This window comes from Paroedura picta, chromosome 3, assembly GCF_049243985.1.
Source record: "Paroedura picta isolate Pp20150507F chromosome 3, Ppicta_v3.0, whole genome shotgun sequence".
NCBI lineage: Eukaryota > Metazoa > Chordata > Lepidosauria > Squamata > Gekkonidae > Paroedura > Paroedura picta.
Window position 1 is genome coordinate 156,710,303 of NC_135371.1, and position 19,931 is coordinate 156,730,233.

Here is a 19,931-nt window from a genome sequence, read left to right on the forward strand (position 1 = left end):
AAATAGAAATGAATCCAAGGAAAAGGGAGACCATGCAAGGTAATCTTCAGTACAGCCTGATTGGTTTGAATAGGGAAGCCTGTGGAATTTCAGTGTCATCTTCATCCTTCACCATTGGTGTGGCAGAACGGCTCCATCTCTCAAGTCCTGTGGAACATTCTGCCAATGCTACATCCCCCCCCCCCATAGGTTCCCCATTGTGGGCTGGGATGGTGGGAAAGGAACGATCCAACACAGCAACAGGTAAGGGGACTTGCTTCCTTTCTTCAACCTTTTTAGTGTGAGTTCTCAGATGTACACACAGAGTTTTTGTGGGCAAAAGATCCCCTATTAATCACCATGAAGAATGCATTAAAGATACATACTTTCCTTTCAAGGGGGGACAAAATGGTGCCAGGTAGATGTCAATGGACTGCCTCAGTTCAGAGTTCTTTGGACACATGTCATTTTTGGGCCCAGCCTGGTGGAATGAGCTCCCAGAAGAGATGAAGGCCCTTCAGGACCTAAATCAGTTCCACAGGGCCTGCAAACCAGAGCCATTCCACTGGGCTTACAGTCAAAGCCAAAGATAATATCCACCACAGAAGCCAGCCTCACCACTAGGGGAGGGGAAGAAGGAGGCAGAAGACGGGCTTCTGCCAAACCTCCCCCCTCCGAGCTTTCAGTTGGAGGTATGAGTGGCAGAAATTTGGAAATGCTTTTACATTTTTAATCTTTGCATATGTTTTAATGTTGTTACTCGCCCTGAGCATTTGGTAGGTGAGATACAAATTAACAATAGCAGCAACAACAACAACAACAAGAAGAGCTATTATTATTATTATTATTATTATTATTATTATTATTATTATTATTATTATTATTATTATTATTATTATTATTCCTTTGCATGGCTGAAACATCTACAATGCATTCAAAAAGACAAGAGGGACAAATAGGAGCTTCCAAGGTTGGGTGAAGTGACAGGGATGCTTAGAGAAGATCCCAAAATCTCAGCTTTTAAACTTGGGCTCCTGCAGAACACGCTTGCCTTCGCAGCATATGCACTGTGGCCAGCAAAAGTGGAAGCCTCCCTTAAGTAACTTTCTACTTTGTAATTAAGGCGAGCCACGGGAAAAAAAAATTTCAAGCACAATATCGGTCAAATGAAGCTTGCAAACCAAGCAATTTCTTTAAAATTTTGTCATTATTTCATAAGTTGATGTTTACTGTGATGTTTTGCTCCTTGAAAAGCATTTGCACTAGCCCTGAGGCAGGCCAATCCCGGGAAAACTCTAAATTAAAACTACAAACCAATCAAGCTCAGCTCTTCAACAGTATATAAGTGTTGACTTGAAGGTCTCGTGCCAGAGGGCTGCTCTCTCCTTTGTTTCTGCTGCACCTGCTTCCTTGGAACAACTTATTTTGACTTTGAGCAGGCCACAATGGCACAACAGATATCTGTTGGGATGCCTTTCTACGGAGGAAGGGGATTCAGTTCTGCATCAGCCATGGGTGGCCTAGGGGGGCAGAGAACCTACATGGCCTCTGTAGGCCATCCTGTCGGAAATGGATTCGGGGTCCGCTGCTTCAGCAGTCAAAGTCTGGGTGGAAGTGGAAGGATTTCCTACACTGGCTACGGGGGTTCTGGTTCCGGATGTTACGGTGTCCCTGGTGCTTACGGCTACGGTCATATGGGTTACGGTACTGTAGGGTTTGGTGGCAGAATGGGCCATATTGGGACTGGAGGACTTGTTGGAGGATATCCCAACTTCAGAGGCGATGGCATCCGCGGAGTCACCATCAACGAGAAGCTCTTGAAGCCCATCCATGTGGGAGTTGACCCGCAGGAGCACGAGGCACGGAACCAAGAGAGGGAAGAGATGAAGACCCTGAATGATCAGTTTGCGTGTTTCATCGATAAGGTGAGCAAGCAAGGGATTTTAAGATTGTTTCATTTGAAATGAAACCGAAAAATGGGCCAGGGCTACCACAAAACCCACAGATCCCTATGTCAGCCCTGGCGCCATAACCAACCCATGAGGTTGATTTGGTGTTATTCTGTTCCACATGGATTGCACATAGATGATATCGCTGAAACAGGCTTGCAAATATTTTAACGTATTGTTTAACCTGTAGGATATGGTCACATTGGAGAGGGGGGAGTTGAAGAACAAAGACATCTTCTCAATGCAACATTTCCAGTGCAATCCTAAAAAGACTTTTCTGGGAGCAACACCCATGGAGTAGGCCTGAGAAGGATTCTGAGTAGCTCTGCTTAGGATTGCTTTCCAGAAACGTTCAGGTCGTTCTTAGAAAGGGGTCAGAACTGAGATCAAATGCATCCGCTCAGGAGAAGGGAGAGGATTTGTTGTATATTACGATGCTTATTATTATGTATTATCCTTGTACTGCAAATTACCTTAGCTTTGTTTTGCAACATTTATATCCCTGTTTCTTCTTGCACAAGGGCCACCAAGGCAGCTATGCCTTGTGACCCTTTTTTCTATATGGTCTGATTCAAGTGGGTAGCCATGTTGGTTGAAGTAGCACAACAAAAGTTGAGTCCAATAGCACCTTTAAGACCAACAAAGATTTATTCTATATGGTCTGTCAGACCATAGAGAGTCTTTGTTATCAGTTCTCTGTCTACACTGGCTTTTTATTTTTATTTCATTTTGCCTTAAAACAGTTTTTATTGTTGGTTTGCATTCTTTTCCAATTCTTCTCTTATAGGCTTGGTGTGCTGGTTAAGAGGTGGGTTTGATTCCCCTCTTCTCCGCATGTAGCCAGCTGGATGGCCTGGGGCAAGTCACCATTCTCTTAAAGCTCTCTCTGCCCCACCTACTTCACAGGGTGTCTATTGCAGGGAGAGGAAGAAAAACATTTTGAGACTCTTTTGGGTAGTAAGAAGTGAGGTACTTCTTCTTCTTCTTCTTCTTCTTCTTCTTCTTCTTCTTCTTCTTCTTCTTCTATGCATTGTTCTGTTTAGTAGAGATCTTTGTTATTTGACTTAGGTAATTTTGTCTGAGGAAGTGTGCATGCACACAAAAGCTCACTCCTTGAATAAATCTTTGTTGGTCTTAAAGGCGCCATTGGACTCAAATTGTTATTGTTGGTATTGATTGCAGATCCACTGTAAATCCAAAGAATGGGTCACCTTGATCCTCTGCTAAATGTTTAAGTGACTTGTAGTGCAATCCTAAAAACACCTTCCTGGCAGCAAGCCTAACAAATTAAACTTGAGTAGGAGGTTGAGTAGAGCAGATCATCTTTGCTCTCTTTTTTCATAAAGTTGTATTTCCCAGAGCTGCTTCACCCATGTCAGTCATTACCATGTAGGAAAATTGTTCTAATGTGTAGGTTGCCACATATGAAGAACAAGAAAGTATTCATCTTGCTGCAAAAGCAGATATTGGGGGTTACTGCATATACAGAACCTGATATGCAGTTTGAATATTGTGTGTGCAGATTCACCATAGACCAGAAATTCCATTCCATTTTATTAAGGTTTAATAGCCCATAATCCATGCACCTAAATGTTCAAGATTTTTTTTCTTTAAAAAATCAAAACAATAAAACAGAACTTTGCTATATCAGCCACAAAATGTTGGCATCGACTGCTCAAAAGTAACCTAGATATTTCAGGTCTCAAAAGAATGAGTGTTTCTGGATCCATTCACTCAGAGATTTCACTCATTCTGCTACATGTTTTGGACGGTAAAAAAGAAAACGGGATTCTGAATCAAGTTCTGTCATTTGTCAGTCACAGTAACGTTGGTTTGAAGGTAGACCAGATATGAGCATATCCAGCGCCCACTCCGCACACATTAGATTATGTACTTTCAATGCTATTTAGAAGTAGATTTCCTTGTTCCACACATTGAAAGTGGATTATCTGACATGTGCAGAATCGGCCCAGATGTACTGGTATAATATTTCTGATTATAGGAATATCATTCCATATATTGATCTTCCCTGCCCAGTTCCAATTCTCCATTAATTTTGGCATGCATAAATTAGTTCCTGTAAAATGACCCTCCTCCCATGCAGTGCTCATAAGAAATTTGGATGCTAAAGTAATAAGCTAACCTCAAAACCAAAATCTGTTATGATGCTGCACTAGGTGTCAATAGTGGCCTTTCTGTTTTGAGTTAAGGAAAGCTTTTCATTCCCAGAAATTCAGTACTGCATTTGGAGAATCATCATGTGTCTCTTTAGAGCCTCTTGTGGCGCAGGGTGGTAAGGCAGCCAACATGCTGTCTGAAGCTCTGATCATGAGGCTGGGAGTTCTATCCCAGCAGCTGGCTCAAGGTTGACTCAGCCTTCCATCCTTCCGAGCTCGGTAAAATGAGTACCCAGCTTGCTGGGGGGTAAACGGTAATAACTGGGGAAGGGATTGGCAAACCACCCTGTATTGAGTCTGCCATGAAAACGCTAGAGGGCGTCACCCCAAGGGTCAGACATGACCTGATGCTTGCACAGGGGATACCTTTACCTTTACCATGTGTCTCAGTGCGATGTCCACTCCTTGCAGAAATGCACGACAGCCTGAAAAACATCCAAAGAGAAACATTTAAATGTCTGTTTTGAAGTTCTATCATAATTTCTTTTAAAAAATCAGGTCCGTTACCTGGAGCAGCAGAACAAAGTTCTCGAAACAAAGTGGAGACTCTTACAAGAGTGTGCCTTGCCGGCAAGGAAGAACCTAGAACCATACTATGAGAATTTCGTCAGCAACATGAAAAAGCAGCTTGACGGCTTGTTATATGAAAGAGACCATCTAACCAGTGAGGCAGCTTCCATTGAGCAGGTGGTGGAGCAATACAAGACCGGGTAAGATCATTTGCACAGCAGCCTCACCTAACCTCTAGGCTTGCCAACTCTGGGCCGGGAGGTTCCTGAAGATTTGTAAGTGTAGCCTGGGGAGGAGGAAGAGGAGGCTGAAGTAGGTTCCCAGTTCCCTGTTTGTTCCTTATTGTGACATATTTGTGCATTCAACCAGAAGCGCTTGGAAGTCTGAACCCCGAAATAAGGTTTGGACTGCCATAAATGATGCATCGCCACTTTCAGGAGATCCTCCCCTTTAAGGGGATATATGCTGTTTCCTGGTCCAAAGACTAGTTCTTATGCCAGCTGCTCCAAGGTGGGGTGCCTCCAGGACAATCTCACAGGCATACACTGGCACCAGCCTGCAGCCCAAAACAATCTTTGGACTATTCCAAATGACAGAATCCCATACTCTGGAGATTGTCCCCTGCAAGATAACATACAGTGGTGACCATTCCTGTCACTTGTTCTGGTGCCTCAAGCTTCTATTTGGGTTGCCCCAAGAAACCTGCTTTGCAAAGAAGATCTGAATTTTCCTTCCTTCCTTCCTTCCTTCCTTCCTTCCTTCCTTCCTTCCTTCCTTCCTTCCTTCCTTCCTCTCCCTCATAGGCAAGGGAAAGACAAGGGAAAGAGACACACCTATTTGTTTTCCTGAGACAATTTCTGCTGTACTGACTTTTCTCTTTGTCCCTGCATGCTGAATCCCCAAAGGATTATTTGAGTCTGTGTCAGTTCCACGTTAGAGCAGTTTCTTCACGGTGTTTTATGAAGGTCCAGGATGCAATTCACTTTATGGGCTCTGCATTTGCTTCAGAATCTGGTGCACAGTCTCACCAGTAACATTATTGCATCTCAGCACTGTTATATTATCAAACCCATGCATGTCTGCCATTTGTTCATCCACTGATCATCTCCCATTCCCCCCCTCTTAAAGTTGCTCTTTTTTGAAACAGTTCCATTTAATATTATATTGCTGAAAGGTACTGATTCCTGTATGTTCCCGAGCTATTGCCCATGAAGCTGGCAATTAGAACATCAATAGCAGGGGTACTCAAACTGCAGCCCTCCAGATGTCCATGGCCTACAATTCCAGCGTTCACTGGCAGGGGCTCATGGGAATTGTAGTCCATGGACATATGGAGGGCCACAGTTGTATCCCTGGTCAATAACATCCCCTATCACTAAAGGGTGCTGGTTAAACATCACTCTGATTCACAATGTTTGGTGCATCTTCATGTTGTATATATGTACATGTGTACACACACACACACACACATATATATATACGTTGTTGTTGTTGTTAGGTGTGAAGTCGTGTCCGACCCATCGCAACCCCACGCACACATACTTTTGGGGGTGTTTAAAAATGCAGATGTGGGAGTTTACTGCAGAAACTGATACATTACCACCACCACCACCCCCGGTGACACACCAGATGCAACAGTATTCATGTTACATCACCTTCAGCTGTCCCAAAAAGAGACTTGCCTGCCATTTATCTTCAGCTATGGGTTCTCGCTGCTTTCTAATGAAGACTTTTATAGACAGCTTTCCCTCTGAGCCTATCAGAATTCCCAGTGCAGTTCAGAAACTGGCAAAAAAGTTTATCTATCGAGTACATTGAAACCCCTGTTTGCCTTTGTGCTGAATTCTTTCTCCAAGGAGGGCCCATCTAGTTTATTATTAGAGACTTCACTAAATCTGTAGTCCACATAATATACCAGCAGACAAAACCAATGTACCCAGAGGGATTCAGACATTTGCTTTTCTCTACAGTGACAAAAACTTGTCCTGGACTATCTGGTTTCACCTGCTGCTTCCTATGGGAAAGTAGCCCTGTAACCCTCTATTACTGACTCGGGTAAGATGGCTCTGATTTACCCAGAGCTCCTCACCTCTGTTTCAACAGATACGAAGAGGAGCTAAAGAGACGGACCTCAGCAGAGAATGAATTTGTGCTGCTCAAGAAGGTAAGGAGGTCACGAGAAGGAGGTCTCCGTTGCTCGGTTGGCTGTTAATGAAGGTGGACCTGTACTGCCTGCCACCTGTCAAAGAGGGCTGCAGCCAAACATCAAATATTATCCATGCACCGAGAGAATATTCTGCATGAACATTTGCAGAAAATATTTGGAATTGAGGACACAGGAGCAAATTTCTACCTGTTGTCTAATTTCTTCATGGCTCATGTACATGATTGTACAAAAAAGTGTCACTTCAACTCTCTGCTTCCTGGATGATCGAAATAATTTAGATCAAGCTCTCTGAGAGCATCCCAGGGACTCCCCAGGCTTTCCCCTATTTTCTGTCTTAATGGATTCAGCCACAAGCGATTCCCAGACGCTTCCATTGACCTGGGGTTGGTGTTCTCACGTGGTTGCCACGCCTGGGAAAGTGTGCGGAGCCTGGATGTCTACTCCTGCCTCACTTTCTACCTCCTTCCTCTCTCCCTCCCAGTCCTAATTGGGTGTGGCAGGGAGGCATGTCTCAATGACATCACTTCCTGCTTGGTTCCAGGGCTCCTCGAAGCCTGAGCAATATTTCAGGGGCTCCTCCACAATCAAAAGGTTGGAAAAGGCTGATTTAGAAGATTGCCCAGAGTCTCTTCAAGCTTCTGCTGTCTTTGCCACTGCGCTCTTAGCCGCTCTAGGTCTTATCATGTGTAATTGGCTGTCAAACCCTCTTTTAGGATGTAGACAACATATTTCTGAGCAAGACGGAACTGGAGGGGAAACTAGATCTGCTGAGTCGGGAGCTGGAATTCCGTAGACGCGTCCATGCAGAGGTAAGGGTGAACCACACAAATTTGTCAGGGAAGAGACTTTCAGCCTCTGAAGACTGGGAAGATGATTTGGGGTGGCCTTCTGTGCCCAGCAGAGGTTCAGGGAGCTTGGCGGTCTGAGGCCACTGCCCCCTCTCTCACTTCCCTGCAGCCCTACCTCACTGGCCCAACACTTTTCCATCAGCTGTCCTTCTTCCACCATGATTTCTATCCCCACCTGTATCCATTGCAGAATAATGGTACTCACCTGGCTGGAGGTGTCTCTAAAGGGCATCCTAGTGACTGTGGGAACAGAATCAGTTCTGGTAACAGGAAAGAAGGATGACAGCCATTCAAAGTTACGTATGGAATAGGTCTCACAAAATTAGCACACACACAAAAAAGAACGCTAGGATGTCTTTCCTCCTCTTTTTTTTTGGAGCATATTTCTTAAATACATTTGTGTGATATCTTTTCTGCCATTGCATCCAAGGTGGTTTACAGTTTGATAGGACTGCCTACAATCTGCCTTGAATCCCACAATGCATCTTTGTTAACAGAAAGCGTATCTGTGATCCTTCACTTTGTCCCTCCCACTGAAGCACCCCCCCCCGGACCCTCAACATGCTACTTCTGGGGTGCAGCACAAGGGACCCTCGAGAGCAGGAGGAGCAGCCAGGAGGTCTGCAACAGCAGCGGGCAACTGGGCAACTGGGCAACTGGGCAAAAACCATCCACCCATCCATTAGCAGAAATCTACTGAAGGATCCAGTTTAATATAAATGACATCAAGTGGGAAGGGAAGTTAAACATGAGCAAATCTGGGTGCCAAGTATTAAGCAATGTATACAGCCAGTCCTTAATGATCAAGTCAAATAGGAGACAGTCAACTTTTATACTCATGGCTTAAACGAGCTGGGGCTTTTGCACTGCAGAGAGATTGCACATGGAGCATGCACAAAGTAGTTGGCCATTCGCCGCCGAACAACCCCAGGCAGCCCCTGTTCACTTGGCGTTCTGGTCTCAGAGCTTCCAGTGTAGCACTCAGTCCCATTTCTCTTAGGGAACCAGCTGCAGAAGGGCTAGAGAGCCAGCTTGGTGTAGGGGTTAGGAGTGCGGACTTCTCATCTGGCCTGCCGGGTTCGATTCTGCGCTCCCCCACATGCAACCAGCTGGGTGACCTTGAGCTCGCCACGGCACTGATAAAACTGCTCTGACCGAGCACTGATATCAGGGCTCTCTCAGCCTCACCCACCTCACAGGGTGTCTGTTGTGGGGAGAGGAAAGGGAAGACGAATGTAAGTTGCTTTGAGACTCCTTTGGGTAGAGAAAAGAGGCATATAAGAACCAACTCTTCTTCTTCTTCTTCAAAAAGAAATAGGCTTTCTTGGATCCCTGGTTCTGACCCAGGCTTTTGTCTTTCAGGAACGAGCACAGCTGGACTATCACATCTGCGACACAAACATCCTTTTGCAAATGGACAACAGCCGGAACATAGATGCTGACCTCATCATCAAGAATGTTGAAGCCTGGTATCAGAGCGTCGCCCAGCGGAGCAAAGAAGAAGCAAATGCTCTTTATGAAAACAGGGTAGGAAAAGGCTCGGCTGTACCACACTCATAGACAGCGCAAGACCTCAGCGGAGTCTAAATCAGCTGAAATCAGTGGGATTAGAAGGGTGTCGCTGCGTTCAGGAGTGTACTGGCCATGGATGCTGCCCTCTAGTGCATTCATCCACTCACACCACACACCACTGTCATCTTTGCAGTGGTTTACAAGGCATGCACTGGTTCTAGTTTGTACAATTTCAGCACTCGGCTACTTGGCATGGATAGCACAGGTGCATTGTGGGGAAAGTGATCCCTAAGCTCTTCCTGGGGTGCTTTCCATTTTCCTATGGGGCTGCTGAACTGTGATTTCTAGCAGCTTCTGTAACTTTGTGCTTTGCCATGGTAAATGCCAAAGTTATGGGATGTGCAAGAGCCTTATTCCATCTCTAAGAAATCTTACTGCCTTTTCAATGCCAACGTTCTTTAGCTTTTCTCAGAATTCCTTAGGCGTCTTGCCGGAGTAGGAATGTCTAAATTCACTTCTACACTGGCTTCAGGTGAAACCCGGCGGCTAGCTGGGTATGTGTGGAAACAGCTTTGAGAATTTTTGTTGGATTCACTGAAACTCGCAGACTTTTGTCAAAAATTCCTCTCATGTGGCACTGAAGGAAGTTCCCACCCATTTCACTTTAAAACAACGGCCTTCCTTATTTCTGTCTCTTAGTTCCTAGAACTTCAGCAGCAGAGGGGGAAATATTCGGACGATCTGAAGATCAACCAGCACGCAATTGCTGATCTGACCCGGTTGCTCAATAAGATTCAGTCTGAACATGACATTGTGAAGAAGCAGGTAGGCCAGACCATGGTGTATATTATTTCTTTTCTGCAGAATTGAAACGTATCTCCCCATTTGGGAGTTTTTCCTGTACTGTTTGCTAAATACATTAAAATGTTTCTTTCTTAAAAGGAAGCCTATTGGCTTTGCTCTCAGTGGTTCTCACTGATGTCATGATATAGCCCAACCAAATTCTGAATTTATTGGCTGACATCCGTAGATGTTGTGGCTTTATTACCTGGATGACAAATAGACCCGTGCTTATTACCTGGATGACAAATAGACCCGTGCCCTGCCTCCTCCTTTGAACTGACTCAGTTCATTGTGGGCTTGATATTTATTTTATTTGTGGACAGGTGGATTGTTTGCAGTCCTCCATTTGTGACGTTGAGCAGCGGGGGGATGTTGCTCTTAAAGATGCCCGGGATAAGCAGACCGAGCTGCAAACGGCACTACAGAAAGCCAAGGATGACCTGGCTCGCTTGCTGAAAGACTACCATGAGCTTTTGAATACCAAGCTGGCCCTGGATATTGAAATTGCTACATACAAGACATTGCTGGAGGGAGAAGAGAGCAGGTAACGATCGATTAATTTAATGATCTACATGTACCAACGTCTAGACATTTCTGCAAAGATTTTTTTAGCCTCCTCGGATATCCACAAAGATGTTTCTCCTGGGCAGGGCCTTCAAATTTGACTCAGATTTCATTCTATCCCCATTTACGATTTAAAGCTTAAATTCATTGGTCACCTTTGAGAAACGTGACCTGTCATACTGACATTCTAATTTCCCTCAAAAGCCCCTCTGAACTTTTGACGAAGGAGGGCTTTTTGGGCTGGAATAAGATGTGACACACCAATGATGGATATAAACAAGGTAAAGGTAAAGGTATCCCCTGTGCAAGCACCGAGTCATGTCTGACCCTTGGGGTGACGCCCTCCAGCGTTTTCATGGCAGGCTCAATACGGGGTGGTTTGCCAGTGCCTTCCCCAGTCATGACCGTTTACCCCCCAGCAAGCTGGGTACTCATTTTACCGACCTCGGAAGGATGGAAGGCTGAGTCAACCTTGAGCCGGCTGCTGGGATTGAACTCCCAGCCTCATGGGCAAAGCTTTCAGACGGCTGCCTTACCACTCTGCGCCACAAGAGGCTCTGGATATAAACAAGGCCATAGCTTTATTGCCTCCAACGAGAGGGCTGCCACAGCATGGGAATGGGAGCCTGACCTAGCAGTCAGCAGACTGCACCAACAGCCCACAGAGTCGAGAGGTACCCTGGAGTTGAGAGGTTCCCTGCTGAGAGAGCAGATCCCCTTGCCCAATGAAGTCCACCACTAATGGAAGCGACCTATGTGGGGGAACCATAAGGGGGGCAAACTTCAGATGGCTGCCCCCAGGCCACCTGGCAAACACCTTGGCCACCCAGCATGGGCCAGCCACACTTGTTTACATGCCACCTCATATGGAGGCTCCAAACCCCAGGTAGTCTGATTGCACACCGGACTCCCTGGCAACAGACTCCATCCCAGGCAAACCTGCAGCTGTGATGAAATCGCCCTGAGCCGGGGAGGGTGGCATATAAATATAATAAATAAATAAATAAATAAATAAATAAATAAATAAATAAATAAATAAATAAATAAATAAATAAATAAATAAATAGATGATAGATAGATAGATAGATAGATAGATAGATAGATAGATAGATAGATAGATAGATAGATAGATATTTACCATGAAATGTTCACCTCAGAAACTATAACAAGGTTGTTTCTGCATTAAAGCAGGGTGGGTGGGAGGGAAGCTGCTCTACGCGGCGTCCTGGGCAAACTGGCCTGGACCCATGCACGTGGCACATGTATAGGTGCCACAGGTCCCACCTTGCCTCCCAACGCCATGCATGCTGCACGCAGTGCACACTGCAGACAGGCGGCTGGGTGGTCATGTCTGCTTCCAGCTAGCCCTCTGCAACGTCAACAGGCAGCCAAGGTAAGTCTCAGCTGTGTTTTATTTGACCCTGAACTTCCAAATTCAAGTAGAATTCCACATTAGGGAATCATTCTGTGGTAAACTCTGTTCTAGGCAATTGTGCTTCTTCTCAAAGAAACGGGTTCATCAAGATATTGAAACAGCACAGGGGAGTCATTTAGGCTGGGTGGCAACTGGAAGCAGACCTTTCTTCCCCTATCCTAAGTAGTCATAGAATCATAGAGTTGGAAGGGGCCATACAGGCCATCTAGTCCAACCCCCTGCTTAACGTCAGTAGAGTCAAGTCAGTTGAGATGGATTTCTTTTTCGGAAAGGATGGGAAGCAGCTCTTGGCCCTCTGGAGAATTTTTTTGACTTTTTTTTCTAAACACAAAATGAACAGCAACGTTCACTGAAATGACCTTCATTTAAAAAAAAAACCCTACAAAATCATTACAAAGTCTAGCACCGATAGACGCTCCCTTCATAATACAAATGGACTCAGGAGAATCACACCTATGTCCAGTCAGCTGATAAAAGTGTTGGAAATTAAAAACGATTTCCCTTTAGGCAGTGGTCCGCAATCTTCCGGTTGCCGTGGACCGCTGCTCCGGAGTGGCGGGAGAAGGCGGCCCGGGGCCCTGTGCACGCGCGGCAGCCCCAGCGCAAACGCGCATGTGCGGACTGCCGTGCACGTGCATTTGCGCATGTGCCATGCCGGCGGGCGCGGCTCCCTCTCCCAGCCCCTCTGGGCCGCCAGCAAATCGGCCGCCAAAGTGGCCGATTAGCTTGCGGCTCGGCAAGCTTCTCTTCCCCCCCCCTCCCGAAACAAGAAGCTTGCCGGGCCGCGAGCTAATCGGCCGCTTCGGCAGCCGTTTTGCTCGCGGCCTGGCGAGCTTCTCGTTTCAGGGGGGGCGGGAAGAGGGAGCTGCGGCCTGGCGCCAAGGCCTTTGCGGCCTGGCACTGGGCCGCGGCCCGCAGGTTGGGGACCACTGCCTTTAGGGATCCCCACCACCACCACCACCACACAAAGCAGGCAGGGACTCTGAGGTATCTTCATGGTTCTCCTTTCCATTCTAAAGTAGGGTGTGCTACAGTATGAAAGGTTCTGGCTGGGGCCACCCTGATGTTTTATCTTGTGCTGACAAAACTTCTCAGAGTTGGCCCAAGGAGTTTCAGCACTCTGGGCAATGCAGGGCCCGTTCATTAGAGAGTCAAGTGGAAAGCCATCCCAATGAGCCTCTATTAATGGGCAGGACAGCCCTAGGCTAGACAGGCCAGGAGAATGATGGGAGGAGACTGTGCTCCCTCCATTCAGCACAGACTTTCTGGCACTCCTCTGACTCTGTAACCCTAGGCAATCCTCTAGGTTGTGGAGCGGTCAGGCTGACCATACCTTCAGCTGGTGCCAGACATTCCTTTTTGGAAAAATGTACTGTCCATAGCAATAAACATGAACTAAAACCATGGATTCGATCCAAACTCATTGCTCAGCTAAGTATGGGACGTTCTTTTCGCACTCTGAGGGAACGCTGTGGTTTAGTAGATCTGGGAAGAACTTCTCCGGCAAGTCTCCTTGAAATGCACTGGAACTGCAGAAAGCACAGTCGTACCACTTGTACTGCACTGAACTTGTTTCATGGGGCATGCACCAGAACCAGGGGAGACTTTGCCTGCTGGTCGGTGGGAGAGCCTCAGAGGGCCTTTCCTGCTGACATTCCAGCAGTCTTCAGGAGGAAAGAATATTCAGTCAGTGAATCTCTAGGAATCACCAGAAACATTATGGTAAAACCACAGAGCTTTCAGCGATTCCTGTAGGAGGCTGACATCACTTCCGGGTTTTACCATAGAGTTTCTGGCAATTCTTAGAGAGGTGTGTCATCATATCTGGGTTTTCCTGAAAGGGATGTCACACTGCCACTGACTGCATATTCTTTTCTCCTGAAGACTCCAGTGCATTACAAGGAGACTTGCTGGAGAAGTTAGTGAGTTCTTCCCAGATCTACAATAATTCCATGTGAATCGCCCTGAGCCTCCGGGGAGGGCGGTATATAAACGTAATAAATAAATAAATAGTAATTGTTCTCTTTTCTTTTTTCTGAATAGGATCTACACAGGCAACTTTGTCAGTATCGGTAAGTATAAGTGAGGCTGTGTTGTATTAGAATCACTCATTTTGCAAGCCAGTTGTTGTCCTTTTTTGAGCTGAAGTGGAACAAAAAGAAATATTTAAAAATTTTTAAACCCCAAATGTTTAACATTCACCAAGATTATGAATAGGGCTGCCAGCTCTGTGTTGAGAAGTACCTGGAGACTTTGGGGGTGGAGCTGGGATGAGGGTAGGTGGGGCAGGGAGGGACTTCAGCACAGTGTGGAGTCCACCCTCCCAAGCAGCCATTTTCTCCAGGGGAACTGATCTCTGTTGCCTGGAGATGACCTGTAAAACAGGGGATCCCCAAGTCTCTCCTGGGGACTGGCATCCCTAATTATAAATATCATCTTTTTTAAAGCCAGAAATAATACATTCAGAATACTGAATTTTCCCCTCATACTTTTCTGTCGGTATTTAAGTTCTTCATTTAATAAGCTCCTTTTCTCTCCAGTGGGGATCCAGATCAGATGTGCTATTCCCCTTCATTCTATCCTCACAATGTGCTACTCCCCTTCATTCTATTCTCACAATGTGCTACTCCCCATTCTATCCTTACAATATTCTGAGGTAGGTTAGGCTGAGAGTGTGTGACTAACCTAAGGCCACCCATCAAACATCCATGGCTGAGTGGGTTCTCTCAGATCCTATCCCAACACTCTTAGCACTGTACCACACTGGATTTCAGATGTTTTTCTAGACACAAGGCATTCCTTTCCTCTTCTTAAGATGAGGAAAATGAGTCTATCCAGCCCAGGAACACCTAGCCACGGTGATGCCTGCAACGGTCACCTCCAGGTTAGACTTCTGTAATTCGCTGTACATGGGCCGACCCTTCACCTTGACCTGGAAATTGCAGCTGGTACAAAATGTGGATGCAAGGGTTCACACAGGAACATCTTGGAGATCCCATATTGAGCCAGTGCTATGGCATCTGCATTGGTTGCCAGTTGCATTCCAGATCAAATTTAAAGTTTTGGTTCTGACCTTCAATGCCATTCATGGTCTAGGCCCAGTGTACCTGAGGGCCCATTTAACTCCTTATGCCTCATGAAGAGTTCTTCGCTCTGTGAGGTTGAATAGGTTGGTGATCCCCAGGCCATGAGAAGTACACCTGGCTTTGGACAGGGCCAAGGCCTTTTTGGTCCAGCCCCTACTTGGTGGAATGAGCTTCCAGAAGAGCTAAGGGCCCTGTCAGAGCTATCATAGTTCTGCAGGGCCTATAAGACAGGGCTCTTCCATCAGGTGTTTAGTTGATGAGGAACATCTGCTAGGTCCTTCCTCTGACCATCTGAACCTCAGCTGAACAGCTTGAACATCTCTGGAACATCTCTGGAACATCTCTGAACTGGCGGCCCATTGAGTTTGTCAGAAGGGGAGAAGGGTGGTTGAGTTAGGGTTAGTGGGTATTGTTGGAGTCGTATTTTTAAATTTGATATAAACTGCTATGAGCTGGCTGGTCTGGAAGTGGCAATCAACAAATAAAATTAAATAAATACATGACTAATAAAAAAGATTGGTGTATGTGCTTCAGCATTTTGGGAAAGACTAAAAACTGCTGTGGAGGAGTTCTGTAAATCAGGGGGAGTCAACCTGTGATCCTCCAGATGTCCATGGACTACAATTCCCATGAGCCCCTGCCAGCATTTGCTGGCAGGGGCTCATGGGAATTGTAGTCCATGGACATCTGGAGGACCACAGGTTGACTACCCCTGCTGTAAATGATAACTTCTTCCTGGTGGTTCATTTTAGTCAGGGTCTGAGGCATGACTGCCATTGGGGGACAGTGGTTAGATTGTCTGACTAGGATCTGGGAAATCCAGGCTCAATTCCTTACTCTTCCAAGGGTGACGTTGGGCCAGTCACTTTCTCTCAGCCTCACATAGTCTTCTAGGTTTTGGTGTGAGGCTAAAATAGTGGAGGTGAAATGCTATGCAACACACTGAGGTTCTGGAAGAAAGGGTCCAAGTTTAAAGATCCCTGGCCCAAAAGGAGTATGTCTGGCTTCAACCAGAGCCAGGGCCTTTTCCACCAGGTTAGGGCCAGGACAGAATGAGCTCCCAGAAGAGCTAAGGGCCCTGATGGAACTCGGTCAGTTCCGCAGGGCCTGTAAGACAGAGCTCTTCTGCCAGGCATTTATAATGTTATCATGTATGTTATGATTTTAAATGTTGGAATCTGCCTCGAGTTGGCATGCCTTGAGGGGTGGGGTATAAACAAACAAACAAACAAAATAAGTAATTAAGGAAGGGAACAGTAGAAATTTATGAAATTAGGTTACGGAATGGGGAGAACTCTTTCGATCTGTTCCATAATGTCCCACTTTGGAGCACCCAAGTAAAGTTGATGGACTGTAGAGGCAGGATGCCTAAAATCAACACCATAGTTAACTTGTGGATAGTTAACTTGTGGATTATTAACTTGTGGAATTCACAGCTGTGGCATGAAGTAATGGCTTGAAAGGAAGATGGGAAAAATTCAGGTCTGTCAGTGGTTGTTAGCTAGCCACGAGAGCTAAAATGGATTCTCCATGTTCAGAGGTAGTATACCACAACTTGTCAGTTTCCCGGTAGGGGCACAACTCCAGAAGAAGGCTCTGATCCTTGCACACCTGTACCTCTGTCTCTGATGAAATGCACTTTGATGTATGAAAGCTTATACTCTGGAAATGTTTGTTTATCCCAGAGATGCTACAGGCCTGAATTAGTACTCCTCCTAGAAACCTTCCATGGCCAGCATGCAAAACAAAACATTGCACTGAAGGACCATTGGTCTGATCCAGCAACCCATTATGTTTTCACATTAGTTTCTTAGCCCAAAGTTCTACATTTAAGCTGCAATTTCCGTGTATGTATTTTCTTTTGCAGATGTTGTCAAGCCTCCCTATACTCAAGATGCTATTAGCTACCAAGCTCCAATTGCATATGGCCCTATTGCAGGATTCGGTGGCGTGTGTGGAATAGGCTATGGGACAGACTTCAGAGGAAGATTTGGACATTGCAGAAGACGTCAGAGCTACAGTGGTGGAGCTGGATATGGCGGAGACTACTGCGGTGGGTACAGTGGAGGAAGAAATGACGGAGGATATGGAAGACGTAGGAGCTGGAGTGGCGGCTGCGGAATGGGATATGGAGGAGCATTCAGTGGTGGTTATGGTAGAGGGTATGGTGGGAGCTCTGGCGGAGGATATAGTGGTGGAGGAGGATATGGTGGAAGCTCTGGTGGAGGATACAGTGGTGGAGGAGGATATGGTGGGAGCTCTGGCGGAAGATACAGTGGTGGAGGTGGAGAAGGATATGGTGGAGACTACAGTGGAGGACAGGGAGAAGGAAATGACGGAGGATATGGAAGAGGGAGGAGCTGGAGTGAAGTCAGAGGAGGAAACAGAGGAATGTCAGGAGGAGGCTCCGGTGGAGGCTCCAGGGGAGGCTCTGGCCAAGAAAGTGGTGGAGGACCTGAAGGGGGGTATGGTGGAGAATACAGTGGGGGATGCAGGAACTGGAGTTCTAGAAGTGGTCAATACCGCCCAAGGAGCAGCACAGGTGGGGGTCAAGGCTCCGGATACGTGACGTACTCAGGAAGGGGATACAGCTCCAGAAGCGCACAGGGATCTGCAGGTAATATGGGCCAGCGACGTCCCTCTGGAGGCTGGGCTTCTGGTGGTTACCAAGACATAGGGGGCATCCCATATGGAAGTGGAGGATATGTCCCCAAGGTTGTAGGTGGCCCTGTAATCATGGGGGGAGGCCCTGGAGTCGGTGGGGGGATAGATGTAGGATGCGTGCCTGCTGTAGGATGTGTGCCAGCCATTGGCTTCCAACCTATCAGTGTGTCTGGTCCTGGCATCCGGAAAGAACCTTGCATAGAAGTAGTTCCCCCACTTGGTGTGTGTTACCCTGGAGCAGTAAGAGCCCCGCTAGGGGTATGCTACCCTGGAGTCGGAGGCCCCATCATGAATGCATGAATGAATCTTTATACCAAGCCAAAATCTTGGAAGCCATTAAGAATTGCTGACAGCAACAGTGATTGGAGCCCCCACCAAGGCGAAAGGAATGCAGACGTGGGCCAAGAAAGCATTTTTTTTTCGCAACACTGATGCTGTTCTGCATTTGCATTCCGGTTAATTTATTACTTCCTTCCAACAAGGTGTATGCTACAGAGTGCTATGTTTCATGCATATGCACATACAGATTTCCCTTGAGGCAGTGGTACCTGCATGAAACATAAACTTTGTATTTTTTTTTACTCATTATCTCCAAATCATAGAGGAAATCCATAGTCTTTACTAGTGGGGTCTACACTAAAGATTTTTTTTTAGTTTCTTTCTGCAACATTCATTAACACTATTCTTAACACAGTTATACCTCTGAAGTCAGTCAGTTTAAAATGGTATAACTGTGTTTAGGATTACATTGCAAGAGACTCGGGGCCATTTTCATTGCACTATTACTGAGCTGGCTGCTACAAATATATTTGACACTTAAAAAAACAAAATGCCATTTCCATTTTGTGAATTAATTACCCTTTTTGATGGGAGAGTTCAGTGTAAACTCATTCTAAACAATTTGAGAGCCATCTTGGTGCAGTGGTTAGGAGTGCGGACGTCTATCTGGCATGCTGGGTTCGATTCTGCACTCCCCCACATGCAGCCAGCTGGGTGACCTTGGGCTCGCCATGGCACTGATAAAACTATTGTGACCAAGCAGTGATATCAGGGCTCTCTCAGTCTCACCCACCTCACAGGGTGTCTGTTGTGGGGAGATGAAAGGGAAGGTGACTATAAGCTGCTTTGAGCCTCCTTTGGGTAAAGTGTCATATAAGAACCAACTGTTCTTCTTCTTCTTCTTCTTCTTCTTCTTCTTCTTCTTCCGAGAGGTGGCCTCTAATATGGAGAACCAGGTGTGGTTCCCCCTTCCCCCTTCCCCCTTCCCCCTCCACATACAGTCAGCTGGGTGACTTTGGGCCAATCACCGTTCTTGCAGAGCTCTCTCAGCCCCACCTACCTCACAGGGTTGAGGGAGAAGGAAGGAAGGGACATGTGTGATGGAACAGTTGGTGGGGAGGAAGGTATGTTGGGGTGTCTGTTGTGGGGAGAAGGAGGGTAGGTGATTGTAAACCAGTTAGAGACTCCTTTGGAAAGTAAAAAGCTGGGCACAAAAATCCAGCCCTCCTTCTTTCTCCTCCTCTTCTTCTGCTTGACGAAGCAAAATGTGACTCATAGAACACATGTTCAGAAATTGCAGTGTGCAAAATCAACTAACGATACAGCATAGTCCTAATCTGTTTGTTATGGAAACAGAAGCGATGTATTGGCAGGGATATCAATTACGGGAACGAGAAGTGTGAAGAGGCTGGAGATTAACAGGAAAGAGGAGAAAATGAGTTTTTGTCTATGGAGAAGGATGTGGGATTCAGATGCCTGTTCTCCTGACCAAAAAAGATTCCACGCATTCAGGACTTCTGAATGCTAATCCTTAGGCAGGTTATTTCCCATGGCCATTAAGGCTAGGCAGGGGTAGTCAAACTGCGGCCCTCCAGATGTCCATGGACTACAATTCTCAGAAGCCCCTGCCAGTGAATGCTTTTTAAAAATAAATGGAAACCTAGAACTAGTATTGTCCAATGACCCTCATCTTTCTTCTTTGTGGCCACTGCTGGCTCTTTTTTAGATTGTAAACTGTACTTTACCCTGCAGCTGATGGTCCCAGGTGCTGCACCTCCAGCTGGTGTGTTTGGGTTTGGCAGTTGTTCTCCATCTCAGTGCATAAAATTGTCGGGTGGTCAAGAATGTCCAAATTTCTGCTCTTCTCTTCAATAAAATGCATGAAGAATCAGACTGTTGTCAGTGGTCTTTTAGCAAA

General features: G+C 46.2%; 1 protein-coding gene across 1 annotated transcript in view; it reads left to right on the plus strand.

Moving 5' to 3' along the window:
- Window positions 1-1,424: 1,424 nt before the first annotated feature.
- LOC143831209 (uncharacterized) overlaps window positions 1,425-19,931 on the plus strand; it is a 51,731-nt gene continuing 33,224 nt past the window's right edge. Inside the window, exons 1-10 of the mRNA XM_077324273.1 lie at window positions 1,425-1,904; window positions 4,604-4,815; window positions 6,719-6,779; window positions 7,496-7,591; window positions 8,993-9,157; window positions 9,842-9,967; window positions 10,309-10,529; window positions 14,028-14,056; window positions 16,938-17,321; window positions 17,475-17,541. Of these exons, the coding sequence (XP_077180388.1) occupies window positions 1,425-1,904; window positions 4,604-4,815; window positions 6,719-6,779; window positions 7,496-7,591; window positions 8,993-9,157; window positions 9,842-9,967; window positions 10,309-10,529; window positions 14,028-14,056; window positions 16,938-17,321; window positions 17,475-17,541 (1,841 nt within the window). The remainder of the gene's footprint in view (window positions 1,905-4,603; window positions 4,816-6,718; window positions 6,780-7,495; window positions 7,592-8,992; window positions 9,158-9,841; window positions 9,968-10,308; window positions 10,530-14,027; window positions 14,057-16,937; window positions 17,322-17,474; window positions 17,542-19,931) is intronic.